Below are 18596 nucleotides of genomic sequence, written 5' to 3' on the forward strand. Positions count from 1 at the left end.
AAGAATTCTATGTAAACAGCATTATTATATTCACGGCTATTCACTGAATTTTATGAAGCAGTTCTTGATTATTTTCCTCAAGAATATAACATAATAAACCGCGGATATTAACAGAAATTGATGGCCTCTATACATAGGTCCTAAACCCAAGCCAATTACTTGGGCATTCTAATTTAGCTGGCCCTTTTTCATCCCTCCCAGTAACATTTCTCTGAAATTGCTATTTAGAACTGCTTTATTTACATATGCATTTTATCTTAACTCTTTTTAACAAAGCTATTAAAATTCTATGAAATCATGCTGAACATTTTTGGTTGAGGTTTTCAACAATCAGCATTTAGAAACAGCCCACAAATCACTTATATCTTTTGCAAACTATGTAACAGTCAAAAAGGTAAAGTGAGATTCTCCCACTTTTATTCAAATTGTATGAATGGATTTGTATTCAAATCTGTTCACTTCAGTTTTATTCCAATTTAAAATTTACAGTGTAACTGCCATTCTATATCATTAGGTTAAATGAGTTCAATGATTGTGTGACTTAAATATTAGCATGACAGTGCTTTCTGAGGGTGGTATCTTATAATCAGTACCAAACGGTAATCTACATGAAAAGAGAAGTCTAATTTTCCTTCAAGCTTGTACTGTATTAAATGAGCTCTTGGTTCCAAATATTATTAGTAATTGATAAAAAGTCACAACTAGACATTCCTGGGAAAACATACATATACAAAACCTAAGCATGATATACTGAAAAAAAATTATAGTTCAGCATGAAATAGGTTCAGCATGAAACAGAAGTGTGACTTTGTAAGTTTTTTTTTGAAATGCTAAGAAGAAATTGTGTTGAGGAACCAGTTGCCAGTATTTTCTTCACATAAAAATCAGGCAATGTAAAAACATTAGTAGTAAATCACACATAAACCTACCCACTATACATCTTTTCACACTGTATTATATAAATATGCAAAGTGCAGTTATATTTATATAGATTTAAAATGACGAGGATAAACTGCATTCAAATTTAAGGTAATGTTAATTTCTTAATTTAATGTATTAAAATATCTTACAAATGTTAATATATTTTGTATGGTTCTCTAATTAAATTGTCAAAACCTATTTTCAACAGACTTAGCAGGGATGTGATGCAATGCTCTACATAGTCTAGGAAAACACTGCATGGTATCTTATATATTAAATAAAAAAGAGGCTCAAATAATGTAAGATGAGTGATTGAATTTAGGTGTAAACAATCTTTGGCCCTAGGTTTAATTTCATATGTGCCTTAGGACAAATGTCTAGATGTGATAATCTCCTTCACAGATGCAGAAAACATTCTAGATAGAAAGTTCTGTGGAAATTTCGCTTTCTTGGTTTTTATCTGTCTTTCTCATTTCTGTGTTTCTTTGCCTCTCTGCCTCTCATTCTCTACCTATACTTCTTCATCTCTATAGGTATGCTTAAATCTCCTTTATTTTTAACTAGCCAGAACAACAAAAAAATTGCTTTAAGTACTTAAGATAGAAATATATTTATGTTCTTTTTTCATTTAAGAAAGCAAATGAATGAAATATTGTTGTATATATTTGCTTTGAAAACTCCCACAAAATCTTCTAAATAAAATTCTTTCTACTTATGTAACTCGATTTTTGTGTGTGCATGAATAACTCGATAGAAGAAAGATCTCATATTCCTGGAATAAACTCATAAAAAACACATCATGGCTGTTTCTTTTCAAGCCACTATTAACAAGGATTTTTAAAAAACTAGATTCATAATCCTTGGTGGAAGGACAACAGCTAAAGCAAAATGAATGTGTGCTTGGTAAACTATAAGCTCAGGATATGTTATTGATTGATACATAATATACCTCATAATCATAGAATTTTATGGAGAAAGTGACATCTTTCTCATTTTGTAGATGAAAGCATAAAAGTTCAAGAGGATGAATGCTATTTCATCCTTTTCACACAAAGCCTGTGTTGAAAGCATGCCATACACACTTAGGATGGTATGCAGGAGACACAGTTAATACTGTGCCCAAGTCGTTATCTGCTCAAACATGTTCCATGGTATCAAATATCTACCTGCATATCTGGAAGCACTCCATGGAAAAGAAATATCAACTTTGCTTAGTGCTAAAGCATAACTCAACAATACTGAATCAGAAAGCAGAAGACGGTGACAAAAATGACTAAGAGTTGGGTTATTATTGGTATTTTGGGGCAGCACAGTCCAGTGTTACACTGTATACATAAAAGTGAATAAAGCTTTCTCCAGTTGCTTCTTTTCTCAATTACCTTCATTTTTTTCTTTCGAGGAATGTGATACATACTGAAAATAATTTTTTCATGTTCCACAGTTATTGTATGAACAAAGGAGGATATAGAAAAAGGCAGTCTATGAAGCACAATACTCTAACGGTAACTCTTATCCTAGTTGGTATATGAGTCAAGATGAATAAAAAGCATTTGTTGAACTGACGAGCCTACATGTTTTTAATCCCATGGCATTTAATAGGCACATATAAATTGGTTTTGATGCAATATGAATAAATTTAAGCACCTCAAAATATAGAATGACCACTGTAGATGGATAAAAGAGTCTTGCCCCCTAATAATAACAAGATGTTTTAACTAAACATTCATTACTAGTATTCATTCCTTCCATCAGGGCACTTCACGGCAAAGCCAAGGGAAAATACTTTTGTAGATATCCAAATGATAGATATTTGCGCGCACGCGCGCGTGTTTGTATTTGCATGGGAAACATGAATGTTTACAATCCTGTGAAAAGATGACAAGGCAGATGTGAACATTTTCTACATGGTCTTCTGAGTTATTAAAAGTAAATAAAATTAAATCACCTTTGTTTGCTGTAATCAATAATCCCTGTACGGTTACTCCTAAGAATTCTTATAGATTCATTTACCAATGCAAAAATAGCCACTGCTAATGCTGCTCACCTATGTTAGAGAATCAGAGCTAGCGACTGCACTGACTTTGAGACTATTTTGATAAAAAGAGTTTTGGCATAGACCTCCTTAAAAGAGTCTTATTAACACAAATATATCACCTTCACAGGCTGTAAACAATATATCAAAGTGAAGCTCTATTTTTTGCCTTCCTTGCCATCTTTTCCTTTGTCCTCCTTTTCTGTTTTGTCTTTTTCATATTTCTCTTTGTCTGGTTTTGTTACACTATCATATGAAGGTGGAGAGATGGTGGATGGAGTTCCATCTGTTTTTTCTGGACTTGAGTTCTCATTAACGTTATCAAAAACCGTATCTTCTTTATTGGGCAAATCATCATCTCTGTCACCATCTTTTATGTATATACTTGATATGTTCTTGACATTTTGCCGTAAGCGATAACGTCTGTAAGCACGCTGAATGACAGTAGCAGACACATCTTCCTGTTTTCGTTTTAGTGTAGTTGTGATGGGTTCATAGGACACTTTAGAAGGATTTGCAGACATGAACCTTTCTTCCATCTGTGAACGAAGAGAGTCCATCTCTCCACTTTCACCCAAAACACGCTTTGTAAAAGCAAATAAGATGTCGAGACAATGGATCCGGTCCCCACTGACCATGGGCAGATCCATGGCAATGAGCTGGACTTTGTTTGGTTTTGCTACGAGAAGAGGAGGATCCAGGGCAGCTGCAAAATCAGAGAGTTTGCTATATTCTATAAATTGGGTGGCATCGGGATCAAACTTCTCCCAAACCTCGTAGAACATCTCAAAGTCATCCTCACTCAGCGGCTCAGTACTTTCTTCAGTGGCAACACTGAAGTTCTCCAGAATGACAGCGATGTACATGTTCACCACGACCAGGAATGATATGATGATGTAACTGACAAAATAGAATATCCCCACAGATGGGTTCCCACAGTCTCCTTCAACTGAGCTTCCAGGATGAACTTTCCTGGGGTCACAATCAGGTGGTGCACTGTTGAGAATAGGTGCTAGCAATCCATCCCAGCCAGCAGAGGTGGTAATCTGGAACAGGCAGATCATGCTGTTGCCAAAGGTCTCAAAGTTGAACATGTCATTAATTCCAGCTTCCTTTTTAACGTAGGCAAAGTTGGACATTCCAAAGATGGCGTAAATGAACATGACCAGAAAGAGCAGGAGGCCGATGTTAAACAACGCAGGAAGGGACATCATCAAAGCAAAGAGCAGCGTGCGGATCCCCTTGGCCCCTTTGATCAGACGCAGGATTCGGCCAATCCTGGCAAGACGGATCACTCGGAACAGGGTAGGGGACACAAAATACCTTTCTATCAAATCTGCTAGAAACATACCTGGTGAAGAGGGAAGGAATACAAAGAAAATACTTAAATATCCATGCTACAGAAAATCATGACTCTAAACAGTTTTATGTGCCATCTTACCTCTTATGATTTCAGGATTGTCATTTTACATTGCAAGCAATTTCATAACAACCCAAGGATCAAGCAATCCCACAGGAAAATGGTTAGAATTACTATTGTGAAATTTTCTCTCCCTTACTAAGTTTGTAGATCTTATTTTTTTCCTCCACAATGATTTTTTTAATTGTTAAGGGTAGAAAAATTAAAGCTACACAGTAAAATGCTAAAAAGAAAATATAAATCACCTGAAATATCAACCAACCATTTACTACTGTTAATATTTTGTTGAGGATCACTCCATTTTTCTATGCAAGCACACAAACATTTACAAATGTAATCATGATATAGGAGCTTTTTTATGTCATCTGTTTTAGCTACTTCATCATATGTTATGGACATATTTTCATATAAATGACAACAGAATAATTCCTTATAGTTGTATAATGTTCTGTCCAAATAACCATATATTGAAGAATTTTATGTTGTTTCCAATTGTTTTGGCTGAGACAAATATCCAAGCAGGTATATTTTCTTTTAGTTGCATGGGCATTTTTTTTTTTTTTTTTTTTTGCACGGGCCTCTCACTGTTGTAGCCTCTCTGGTGGCAGAGCACAGGCTCCGGACGCGCAGGCCCAGCGGCCATGGCTCACGGGCCATGGGCATATTTTGATAATAAAAGAAGGTTGGTCAAACAGTATATTTAAAATTTTGTTATATATTGCAAGTCTATCTCCAGAAAGTCTGTACAAATTAACACTCCTAATGATAGTCTATGAAAGTGCTCACACTCCACATGCTCACCAGTGTTGTCATTTTTCTTTATAATTTTACCCAAAAAACTCTGTGATGTTTAAAACATCTCATTATTATAGTTTATTTGCATTTCTTTTGGGAAAAAATAATCCAAAAATTTTTTATTATTTATTGGACATTTTGTATACTTGTTGACTATTTTCAACTTTCTCTTTTTGGCCTAGTCTAGTCCTTTGCCCATTTTTCTATTGGGAGATTTACTATTTTCTTACTGATTTATGAGGACTATTTTTCTATTACAAGTGCTAATTCTTTGTTGGCCTTAAATGTTACATTAACAATAGCCCTGTTTTTAATTTGTCTTTCAACTTTTTTTTCTTAATTTGGTGGTGGTAGTGAGTTTTCCTCCATAGAATATTTTGATATTTATGTAGTCATATCTATTATATTTTCTTCATGGAGTCAAGTTTGTCATGAATAGAAAGGACTATTCAAGCTTATGGTTATAAATCTATTTCTACTAGAATCCATTTTTTAATACATTAATTTTTACACATCAATTAATAAATCTTGATCCATGAGATCTTTTAACTGAGTAACTTAGTAATTCTCTATATATTGATGTTTAATTTTGGATTATTCATTTGAATCCATTGAGCTTCTTAGTAAACACTGTTTTACTTCATCAATGTAATAATAATCTTAATATCTAGCAATGTAAGTCACCCCTCATTACTCTAATTTTTCTTCCAGGTGAATTTTAGAATCATTAGATTTATATCACCAATTTATTATCCCCACTACACAAAAAGACGCTCATATTCTCATTGGGATAACACTGGAATTATAGATTAATCTCTTAAAAAAATGGTCATGATTACAGGGAGACCCTTCTTATCCAAGTACAAGAAAAACCTTTCAATTATTTTAAACCTTCTTTTGTTTCTGTTAGTTTTCCTCATAGAAGCCTTATACATTTCTTGTTAAAGTTGTTACTAGGTATTTTACTTTATTTTTATTGGAATTGTGAATGAAATTTTTCTTTAGGCATATTTTCTAATTTTTTGCTCCACATATAAAACAATTACTAACATTGGTATGTACAATTTAAAATTTGCACCTTCTGAATTCTAATTGAATCCATATTTTTCAGTTGATTCTCTTGCATTTTTAGAGTGCCATAATAAGATCTGAAAATGAAAATTTGCTCCATTGTTCAAATATATGTACCTCTCTGTTTTCTTATCTAATTGTATCAGCCAACACTGTTACAAATAGAGGTGATAGAGGGAAACACTTTTCTTCTTCCTAAGCTAACTGGAATGCTTCTACCATTTTGCTTGCTGTATGTGATTCCTACCTAAATTTTAATTTGTGTTTTTTATATATTAACTTTAATCTCACCTCTGGTAATAATACTCCTTTTTCAAAAATTAATTTTGAATCCCTATTCTAACTTATACTACTCAATATGGCAGTTTTAGGTTATGTGACTTTTAACCTTTCTTGTCCTGTCTGTTTCAGTATCTCCAAATTGAGTTTGTATTAAATAATCTCTACAATCTCTGTCTAAAATTCATAATTATGAAAATAAATGCAATCCTAAACTACTGGGCAAGGCATGTACAAATAATAAAAAAACAATAGGATAGAAAAAACAGCTATGGTAATGAAATGAGAGGAAGTATAAAATCAAATACTGTGATTCACAGATATGACTGGGGTTGGTTGAGAAATGGTTACAAACTTGACAAGTATGAAGCCATAAGAAATGAAGCTGCATTTCTTCAGACCTTAACTTTTTACTTTGAGTTCAGGAATAATTTTCACAAAGAGTCACCAATATTCTGGCTAGTTATATTATCATTAATCAAAGGATAGTTCTCATATGTGTAAAAACCGGAAGTGATTTCCGATTCTACATTGGTCTTCTAAGACATACCTACCTATAGACCCAGCTGCTACCTTTGTGAAGGGTAATCTTGGAAATCAAATATCAAGGAGTTTTATGTGCTTCCAACAGAATATGTGTGGCTTTGAGGCTTGTTGTGTGAATCTAGGAATTCTGACACAGAGGTATTTGTTTTTTTTAGTTTTGTTTTTAAGGTTCCTTCACTCTTTCAGTGTTACTAACTTACTCAAAAGTAAGTTTACACTCAAGAATTCAGAAACTTCTCTGAGTATGTGTAATGTTTAGTTTGATTCAAAATGGAAATCTGATTAATAAATGCTCTTACCTACAATGGAGAGAATCACAACCACAAAATCAAAAATGTTCCATCCTACAGTGAAGTAGTAGCATCTGAGGGAGATCAGTTTCAGCACACATTCTCCAGTGAAAAGGATAACAAAAACTACATTGATCCAATATAAAACTTCAGTCATGTATGCACTTTGTCCCTCTTTTTCTACCATCATGGTTACCATGTTGAGGCAGATAAGAACCATGATGGCTATATCAAAAGCTTGGTTTGTTACTAGGTCAAATATACATCCTTGGAATTTGTTCTGCAAAGAAACAAAAATAATAGGAAATGTACAGTAAATTTTGCAAGTAGTATCCATAAATCATTACATTAGTAAAAAAATTTTTTTTAAGGTATCAGTCTTCAAAACTTGCATAAATTATCCCTGGTCATAGGTTCTTGCTTTGTACAAGAAATATTATTAAATCTTAGAGTACATGAAAACTTTTTGTTGCTGTTGACTTTTAGTATACCAAGTCTTCAGCGAGCCTTGTAAACTAACATTTGCTTTTAAGCATATCCACCCCTAGTATGTCATATAGGAGTTGCCAGGATCACAAGGTAAGTTTAACTAAGAAAACCTCAGCTCTACTACCTCGAGTATTTCAAGGTAATAAAATGACATCTCTAAATTTCTACTTTGTCACGTTATTTTGACTAATGTGTTGGCACTGTCTTGTACTGATATTACTGCTATAATATCAGATCTATATTTTCCTATCTCTTCCATGTATAGAATATACATTTTCAAACATACCCATACTTAACACATCACCTTTCTTGTCAGTCTCACTGATAGTATTATGCTTTCCAGGAAACCCAATTTCAAAATCACTTTATTAGTTGCATAGGCAAGTTTTAAGGCACTGTATTCAAAGTCAAGTAGTGTACTGAAAAAATTAAATACCAGAGCTTTAAATTCATACATTATGATTCAGTAGGGTCTGGGTGAAACCTGGCCATGTGTCCATTTAAAAAGTGCTGGGTAATCCTCATGTAGCCAGCTGGTACTAAGTGGATTCCCATCTTTAGGATGCTCTGTCTGCAGCCATGACTTTTGGTAAGGTGTGTTATGTTGAAAAGAAATTGAAAAACATGTAATGCATTTAAAATTATTTTAATTGTTAGAGGAATACAAACTATTCTTTAACTGCTAAGATTCACTATTTACATCTGAGCCTATTCTGGTCTTTCTTTGACCCTATGGTAAGATAAAGTTTAGATTCATGACCAGTCCAACTGCTTCTCTGGCTATTTGTTGTAATATCAGAGATCTACAAGGTTAGTTTCACCTGACTGATAGTGAGCCATCATTACATCATAAAGCCATCAAGAAAATCAAATTTCAATCAAAAGTACATTTTATTTTGATTCTCTACAGGCCATTTGTACTAATAGTAAGTTGTATAGCTAAGGTAGAGATAAAAGCATATATAGGGGCTTCCCTGGTGGGGCAGTGGTTAAGAGTCCGTCTGCCAATGCAGAGGACATGGGTTCGTGCCCCGGTCCAGGAGGATCCCACATGCCGCGGAGCGGCTGGGCCCGTGAGCCATGGCTGCTGAGCCTGCGCGTCCGGAGCCTGTGCTCCGCAACGGGAGAGGCCACAACAGTGAGAGGCCCGTGTACCGCAAAAAAAGCGCATATATAATTATTTTTCATTTTTATAGAAAAAGAAATTTTATGAAGGCATATTACGAGCTGTGATAGTGTTCAAAATACATATGTTCAGTTTTATAAGAATTTTTCTTCAAAATATTAAAATATATGCATTCATGTTTAAGAAATAATTATATATTAAAGATGAATTGAAAATAATTTTTAAATTTACATGCTAAATATAATTTTTTTTTTTACCCCCGGACGAGGTATTGGCTTTTGAGGTTTCTTGGATCCCAGCTTTTTCATTGCATTATAATATTTCTTCTGTTCTTCTGTCATAAAGATATCTTGACCTCCAAGGTAAAGAAATAAAAAATAAATCTAGTTAAAACCAGAATCATTGTCTAGATCTTCCTTCAGATCATTATTCAGGTTAAAAATGTATTCATATAGAAATGAAATGTCTTCTCGCTTCAGTAGCACATACATTAAAATTGGAACCATACGGAGATTAGCATGGCTCCTGATCTAGGATGACATGCAAATCTGTGAAGCGTTCCGTAGTTTTGGTGACAGATGGTGACAGACGGTAACTAGACTTTTATGGTAATCATTTCACAATGTATGCAAATATCAAATCATTATGTTGTATACCTGGAACTAATATACTGTTATATATCAATTACACTTCAATTTAAAGAAATGAAATGCCTTTTATTATGTGCAAGGTAGCTATAAATCAAACCTGTCTTAAAGAATTACCTACATGTAGGCACAGACTCTCCGTACGTAATGCAGTATGCATAATACACAAAATATATGGATTACATGCAATAATGATTGGCTCAATTATCTTTTAGTAGCCTAACCTGCTATCTCATTTTATCTGCTACTTGTCTCACCAGGCATTTCATTGCTAAATAACAAATATATCAGTAGTGAATGATAATTTGGCTAATGTTTACCTATTAGCCATACTGACTCATAAAGAGTAGGAAGTAGGGGCCAAAAGTGGTAGCTAAAATAGTATTATTTTTATATTCATTTGCATTCATTTTAATATATCATATTCCCTTAGCAGAATAAATGAATATACTATATACATGTATAGCACATATCCATAAATACTGCATATACACACACACACATATTTGGTATACATATAATAAATTTATTTATTTATTTATTTAAAAAAAAAAAAACTCTTTAGTTACCTCTTTAATTCCAAACAAGGAATTTCAACATAAACACTTTATTGGGTGTAAACATTACATGTAATAGAGTTTTAGATGTTGAGAAAATTACCAATAATCCAGGGTTTCTGACTTGAAGGATTTTCTAATTGAATATACAACATTTAAGACTCAACAGTAAATAAATTAACATCTAAATAAAGTTTTTGTTCCTTTCTACACTGTATAAGTCTAAATCTCACAAAGGAGGCCTAGAAACTTTGCCTATTCTTTTAGACTCTGTTAATTTCTTAAAATTATCTATAATTTATACAGATTCACGCATATTCCTCATTGGTCCACAATATAAACTTTTTAGTTATGGCATAAATTAGTACAATCCATGTAACTAGGAAGTTATTTTGGGGAATTTACAGTTCCGAAATCCTTACTTAACTTGTAGGGTCCTGGAGCTAAGGTGATCTGTTTATGGTTTCCCTTTGGTTTTTCTGGATTGCATTTTCTTATCAAATACCTAACGATAACCAGGCTTCCCCTTCTGTCTTATGCGTTTTAATTTACATCTCCTCTAATTGATAGGAAGTCTTTGTGCAATTTTGGCATTCATCTATCTGATCTATTGACGTGAGACAGAACTTTCATGCCAATGTTAAGAGAAGCCCAGACCCTTTATTCCTCAGTGATGAGGGTTGAATATCACAGCAGGTCAAGAACTTACAAGAAGCTAGGAAAACACTGGGAAGATAACTCTGAATTAGAGGTAAAAACCAAAGTAGCAGGTTTTGTCTTCCCTTGATGATACCCTGGTTGTCAACATAATGAAGGATGGGATGAAGCTAATAGGAGATTACAAAATGCTCCAGTAGAGAAACTTGTGTTGTGATTTTATTTAACTGTAGCTTATACAGACCTTGTAAAATGCATCCTGTTACTAAAGAATGGACTTGACGGGGAGGGGGAAGGGTAGGCTGTGACAAAGTGAGAGAGTGGCATGGACATATATACACTACCAAACGTAAAATAGATAGCTATTGGGAAGCAGCCACATGGCACAGGGAGATCAGCTCGGTGCTTTGTGACCACCTAGAGGAGTAGGATAGGGAGGGTGTGAGGGAGGGAGACGCAAGAGGGAAGAGATATGGGAACATATGTATATGTGTAACTGATTCACTTTGTTATAAAGCAGAAACTAACACATCATTGTAAAGCAGTTATACTCCAATAAAGATGTAAAAAAAAATAAAAATTTAAAATTAAAAAAAAAAAAAAAGCTAGGTGGCAGACATTCTGTAAGTCAGGCTGGTCTTTACACTCTGTCAAGGCTGTATTATATAGTAGTTAAGAAGACCCCAGTTCTGGTGTAAGATCATCTTCGTTCAATCCCCATCTCTGTTGCCCTTGGGTAAGTTTTTTAATCTCTTTAAGGTTATATCATCTCATTATTACAAGAGTAACTACCTCATTGGTTTGTTGTGAGGATCAATTAAGATACTGTATTTCAAACACTCAGTAATTATTTACAACTTCCGTTGTTGTTATTAACCTTCCAAACAGTTATAGTTACTGAAAAGGGTTGATGTTACTTAGAATTTACTCCTATGTACCCAGGTCTGTACTAGTCATTTGTGTAAATACATTGCATACATTTCCCTTTTATAACTTGAACTCATTAATAACTTATGTTCTAATTTTCAGAAGTATATTTTCTGATGAACTATTAAAACCCAATTATCACATGGATTTTTTAAAGATGAAAACAGTGTGTATAAGAATGATGGATAGTTGGCAAACTAGTAAAGTGGGGCTGGTGATTAGAAAGAGGTATGGGAATTTGGCAGGGTCCTAAACTGAGACCAAAGTGCTGAAGTTAAAAAGCATTAAGAGGCAACATTGCATTGTGGAAAAAATAGGCTTTGCAGTCAAACAGAACTTTGGATCCTGACTACCAATGACCTACTACTTGATTTGAAACAAGTTGTTTATCTTCTCTAGGACTCGGTTTATACACTTGTATAGAGATACCACTTTCATTTGTTTGTTTCATGGATTAGATGAATTCATATAGAGGCCTCTAGCAGGAGACCTCCTCTGTAGTAGATTATTAATTGACGTGTTGGTCCTGTCTTCTTTCATTCTCTTAGTAGGTTGTAAAGAAACCCTAAACCATTCAGAAAGGGTCAGAAGATAAAAAGCAGCTTAGAATGCAAGTGAAACACTGGAAGAATGGTAGGGGATAACTGTAGCTGTCACTGCTTTGAAATTAGTAACTTTTGCCTGACGTTACTGGTAATGATGTCTACCCAACCCATCTTCCTGCAGTGGCAATTCTTGTTGTAAGAATAACATTCAAGAGCAAGGGGATCAAAGCAATTAGGGCTGTGGCTGTCCTGTCATGTCATACTGCTCTTTCTAGATCCACTATAATTTATTATATACAGGGAATGCTGGAGAACCATATGTATGTGCTTATATATCACATATACAAGTATATAATGACTAAAGTAGGAAAAATAAATTGGAAATTGGGGTATAATTTGTGAAATTATTTTCAAGATTAATTATTAATTATTCAAGATCCTCTGCCTAAAGGCATGAATATATGATAATATGAATATATGATAATGCTAGCTAAGTTTGACTGTTAGATATAAAATGTAAGAATGGAACATGGAATTTTAAAAATTCTTTGAAAAATAAACACCTGTATTTGGAAATATAAGCATCAATAATATTTAATATTTGCTACATCTTCTTTCACCTGAGGATAGTCAATCACGGCCACTGATGACATTTCACTGCATGTACACCTGTCTTTTCTTAGATGCTAAGCCAGTATCTGAAATCACTTCCTCCTGGTATTCCAGCACTCACCCTTCAAAGGTCTCTTTTCCTGTGGGTGGTGCTACAGCCACTGTAGCTCTGTTAACTTTGAGAAAACTGAGACTTCTTAGACATTTTTTTCTCCTGCAAATCACAAACAACACTGTAGACCTTACCCCCTAAAATCTCTTAACTGAATGAATCCCCTATTCTTTATTGCTGCAAATGACGAATTTGGAGAATTAAGTGTGGTCTAGGTGGCAGGTAAAGCAGGGTCTGACCTTGTCTTTGGTCTCTCCCAGTCATTCTCTGCATCATTGTTAGGTTAAATTTTTAATTAAAGCTGAGTTTTCATAATCTCTGGGAAAAAAGACTCTGGAGTTAGATGCATAATGAAGCTACTTCTTAGCTATCAGACCATGTGCAAGTCACACAATCCCTCTGAAAGGTGAAGTGGGGATACTGTGCTCTGTAGACTTATAAAATGTGACAAAGATTACTGTGTAAAGTACTTTACACACGATCAGACATGTCATCAAATCTCAATAGATGTCTACGTCCTTTAATCTCTTTAAGGTTATATCATCTCATTATTACAAGAGTAACTACCTCATTGGTTTGTTGTGAGGATCAATTATTATAGTAAAGTGGTAATTTTACTCAAAATACCTCAATGACACATCAGATCCTACTGAAAAATATCTGACATGACTTTTCAGATCTGCTCTCAAGCAAATAAAGACCTCATCTTTTCTATTTCTCTTCTCAAAACTCCATCCAAAGTGGATGGACTGGTATTTCTCCTGCACTGCACCTCCTTTGCCAGCATGGTGCATGTGCTCACACACTTCTCTGACCCTTCATGTGGCTTACTTATCCTTCTGCCTGCCACTTGCTTTGTGTCTTTTCATCCATCTTCCAAGGCCTGCTCAATTGTCACATATATCATAAAACTTTCTATAGCTGTATCTAGTTTTCCTCTGACTGCCCATTTACATTTTTTGTTGTTAATTTTCTTAACTGCATTTATCACTATGTCATATTATAGTATTTGGGGGTACAGCATAGGAAAGGGCCTAAGTAATATACAAGGTACATGGGATCAACTATTAAAACCCTAACACTTAACCAGGTGCATAATCGTGGGTAAGTCACTCAAAATCTCTGTGCCTTTCCTCATTTATCAGACAAAGTCTATAATAATAATTCCTCTCATGGTTGATGTTAAGGATTAAACTGTGTCCAATCCCCCTCCCCACCCCGTCCAAAAAAAAAAAAAAGGAGATATGTTGAAGTCCTAACCCCTCGTACCTCAGAAAGACCTTATTTGGAAATAGTGTCATTGAAGATGTAATTAAAATAAGGTCATACTGGAGTAGGGTGGGCCCTTAATCCAATATGACTGGTGCCCCTATAAGGAGAGGAGAGAGACAGAAAGAGAGAGAATGTCATGTGACCACAGAGGCTGAGACTGAAGTTACGCTGCCATAAGCCAAGGAATACTTGAGCTACCAGAAGCTGGAAGATGCAAAGAAGGATCCTCCTCTAGAGACTCTGAGGAAAACATGGCCCTACCAACACTTTGATTTTGGACTTCTAGCTTCCAGAACTGTGAAAGAATCAACTTCTGATGTTCGAAACCACCCAGTGTGTGGTACTTTGCTGTGGCAGCCCTAAGACTGATACAGTTGATGTGAACATTAATGAAACAAAAATCTCATTGTGTTTGACCTGCAAATCTTAACTTTAATTACCTGTGTCATTTCTTCTGCTATAATAAACTCCTTGAGCTCAGTAAAGTATCTTCTGTTGTTCTCTTTAAGTACCAACCCAATACATACCACACAGAACAGTGGCTCAGAACAGAATACAGTAACTACTTATGAAACATGTTTTGAGTAAATAATTAGTTCGTTGAATTTTCTTAATCAATCCCCTACAGGGAACATTGGAAAATAAAACTGAATAGTTGATGTATTTCTTAAAAATAATTATGACTTAGGAGATGATTATTTTCTGTGCAGAGATGAATGAGATTAAGCATATCCATCATTGTATAGTAACCAATTACTTGGAAAATTAATGAAATTCTAATGAACTAATTACTAACTGACATCAAATTAAATTTCACATTGTATTTTTGGGAAAATAATTGTTAATTTCTTTCAGTGCAATGACAAAAACTTGAAATACTTATCTTCTTTTTCTGTTGGTTGAAGTTATCTATGATGACCCCAATGAACAAGTTCAAGGTGAAGAATGACCCAAAGATGATGAAGATGACAAAATAAATATACATGTAGAGGCTGTATTCATATATGGGCTGCCTGTCTACCTATAAAATTAACAAGAGTTAGCAGTATGTTGACAATAAAATTCATCATTTTCTTTTTCACATGGTTTGACAAGGTAATTCAAACAGTGCTATCCTAGGCAAACGTGGTTTTTCAGAAGCCATAGTGTTGACAAGGTTCAACATAATCATTCTTAAAAATTTATTCAACACTAAATAAATATTTATTACATGCTTACTATGAATATAATCTTCAAATTACTACAAAGGGCTTATCCACTGTAGTACTTATTCTCAGATTGTAGGACAATTTAGTTAGTAAAGGACCTAATGCATAATTTTTATTTCCAGAAAAAAATAAAAGAGATGATATCACACTTATATAAATCTTTTTTTTTTTATTTGATTACAACGTCTTCTGTGGCTTTTGTGACAATATGAAATAGTCAGCAGTCTTCAAACTTTCTTAGTGTGTGACTAATTTCGCATAAACTCTTTCAAGGAACTTTAAAATATAAAAGCAGTAAAAACTATGAATAAAATATGTTATTCCCTTTTTATTTTGATAAACAAATATTTACTGAGCACTTATTATTGCCAGGCTGTGCTAAGCGCTCTACTTAACATTTTCTAGTTGGATCCTCACTCAGAACAATCCCATGACGTAGGCAGTGAATTACTTTCTTTTCATAAATCAATAAACAGGCTCAGAGAGATAAAGTAATTTGCTCGAAGTCATATGCAAGCTTGTCTGATATGGGACAGCCAGAATTTAAGCCAAGCTCTGTTTCCAAATGCTGCACAGATAACCACTAGGCTACCACCAGGTGGGTGTTCTTCAGTGTGTGTGCACATACCAAGGGCTCCTTGGAGCTGCTGTTTGAAAACAGCCTAACTAAACTAAGGAACTTTTCAAAATTGTAGAGTTTAGTGTTATGTTTACCAATACTTACGTTAACAGAGTCAACTGCTGCATACATAATAACCATCCATCCTTTAAATGTTGCCTGTAGATATAAAATTTATAGAATCTGAACCTCATACTTTAAAATAGTCACAAGTGAGTTTAGTGTGTTTAATGTTATAGCATTTATTAATTAATACTAAATTAGTGAGTTTTACTATACAGTCGTCCCTCGGTATCTGCAGGGGATTGGTTCCAGGGCCCCCCTGAAGATACCAAAATCTGCCCATGCTCAAGTCCCTTGCATTAGGCAGATGCGAACCCACGGAAAAGGAGAGCCCACTGTATTTCAAAATACCAATTTAACATAAGATGCTGTGTCAAGGGAAAAAAGGGGAGGGACACATCACAAAGTCACATCCTAAATCTGACTCCTAGTTAATTATTGCCAGGTTGTCACAACTGCCTGTGAGTTTTGTACATGAACTTTAATTTTTTCCAGAGTGGGGAGGAGAATTTTATGAATAACAAAGGAAACAATTTTTTTCCATATCTTAAGGATTCTCCATACCCATGGGAAGTCCTTCTCATTTCCCTGTAGTGTAAAAGTGCAGTCCAAAACATGACTATTCGTTTTTGGACGCAGTATTCAGATGGCACAGTGGCAGGGGGTCAGGTGACTCCAAAAAGGTGGATTAATAACTCTAAAATGCAACAGAACCCATGTTCTGTTTTCATGTTTATAGGCACATGTTCTAAAAAGACCAACTCTATTTTTAAAGTCACAAAGTACTTTATCTTTAATTTTTAGTTAATAATTATATAAATAATGACAGCTCCTCCATCCAGTGTGCACCAAAATGTCAAGCATTCATAAAAGGGCTCACTTACAACTTGAAGCAGAGACAGGTAACCAAGTCCAACATTATCAAAGTTCACTTTCAGGTTCTTCCATCGCACATTTTGACTAACATTCATAAGTGCAAAACACTCAGAACGATTTTCAACTTCACTTGTAGGAAACGGTGACCCATCTGTGGTGTTAACACACTGATAGAACTTGCCAGCAAACAAATTTACTCCCATGATGCTAAATATTAGCCAGAATATAAGACACACAAGTAGCACATTCATGATGGAAGGGATTGCACCTATGAGTGCATTCACGACCACCTAGCGTTCAAAAGAAAGAATGATTAGGATTAGTATGAATGTTAAATGGGCAACATTAATGAAACACAATACAGAATTAAAGAAGTTAGAAAAGGCACCCTTACATGTTTAAGACATAAAGCAACCAACCAACACGTACTTATTGAAGGCCTACTGTGTGCTCATCAGGACAAAATAAGACAGGAGCCCCTTGATCAATGAGTTTACAAAAGTACATGAGGATCACACAGCGAAACTACTAGCAACAATACAGAACAAATCACTAAGATTATATGACAGCTTAAATAAATGAAAAAAATAAATAAAAAGAATAAACCAAAAACCTGATATACGTAAGGTGAAGCCATAAAATCTGCATGCTCTAGAAAAGAAAGAAATTTATAAATGTAAACAATTAAAATAAAATGTACATTTAATGGTTCATAGTCCTAGAATTACCAGTGCTAAAATTCTCCCATATAGCGAAACTACTAGTACGTATAAGCTGGAGTTAAGATTGGGAATCTTTTCACGGTCTGAATGCCGTAGATTTAACTGGTTCTGCTAGTTGTGTGATATGTAAACTTAATTAAGACCTTGGGACCTCTGTTTCCTCATCTACAGAATGAGAGCAGTCTTTTCAAATGTATTATTCTAACTCTAAAAACACTTTACACATAAGCCCTTGGCTAAATATAGATAGTGCTGGCCTCAATTAAAAACAAAAAATACAGAATAGTTTATCTTTAATACTCCGTTTATTTCTGCTTTTCAGCATTTCCACTACTATTGATCACCAGTGCCTCTTGCCACCCACTGTTCCTTCATGGCGACCACTGTAGCATTTATCACTCTCCAGATTTTCTAAATTACCTCATCTTTCCACTTACTATCTTCTTACAGTCGACCTCTACTCTGAATTTGAGTGCAAAGTTGTTAAAGAATAACTTGTTAAGTAAAGAGCACGTGCTCCCTTTTTTTTTTGCAATGTATCAAGCAGGATCCCTGACTACTTTTGAGATTGTCTAGAGCAGGAGTTGTCAAACATTTTCTTAAATATTTTTAGGTTTTGCGGATTATATGATTTCTGTTACCACTATTCCATTCTGCTATTGCAGCGAGAGATCATATATAAACAAATGGGCATGGCTGTGATCCAATGAAACTTCCTTTACAAAACAGGCATCCAGCCTGTAGGCTTTGGTTGTTGACACTTGGTCAAGAACAACAGTTATTACCCTGGGGCTCATGGGTAGACATGGA

The 18596-nt window shown here is 34.6% G+C and overlaps 1 protein-coding gene across 4 annotated transcripts in view; it reads right to left on the reverse strand.

The window, feature by feature from the left end:
* Positions 1-3111: 3111 nt before the first annotated feature.
* SCN9A (sodium voltage-gated channel alpha subunit 9) overlaps positions 3112-18596 on the reverse strand; it is a gene marked incomplete at both ends in the record, with an annotated part of 83186 nt that continues 67701 nt past the window's right edge. For all 4 annotated transcript variants that reach the window (XM_082841361.1, XM_082841359.1, XM_082841360.1 and 1 more), the window contains 6 exons: positions 3112-4304; positions 7364-7634; positions 9227-9324; positions 15178-15319; positions 16231-16284; positions 17073-17354. In XM_082841361.1, the coding sequence (XP_082697487.1) occupies positions 3112-4304; positions 7364-7634; positions 9227-9324; positions 15178-15319; positions 16231-16284; positions 17073-17354 (2040 nt within the window). The remainder of the gene's footprint in view (positions 4305-7363; positions 7635-9226; positions 9325-15177; positions 15320-16230; positions 16285-17072; positions 17355-18596) is intronic.

The sequence above is a fragment of the Leucopleurus acutus genome, assembly GCF_964270905.1.
Source record: "Leucopleurus acutus genome assembly, chromosome: 6".
Lineage (NCBI taxonomy): Eukaryota > Metazoa > Chordata > Mammalia > Artiodactyla > Delphinidae > Leucopleurus > Leucopleurus acutus.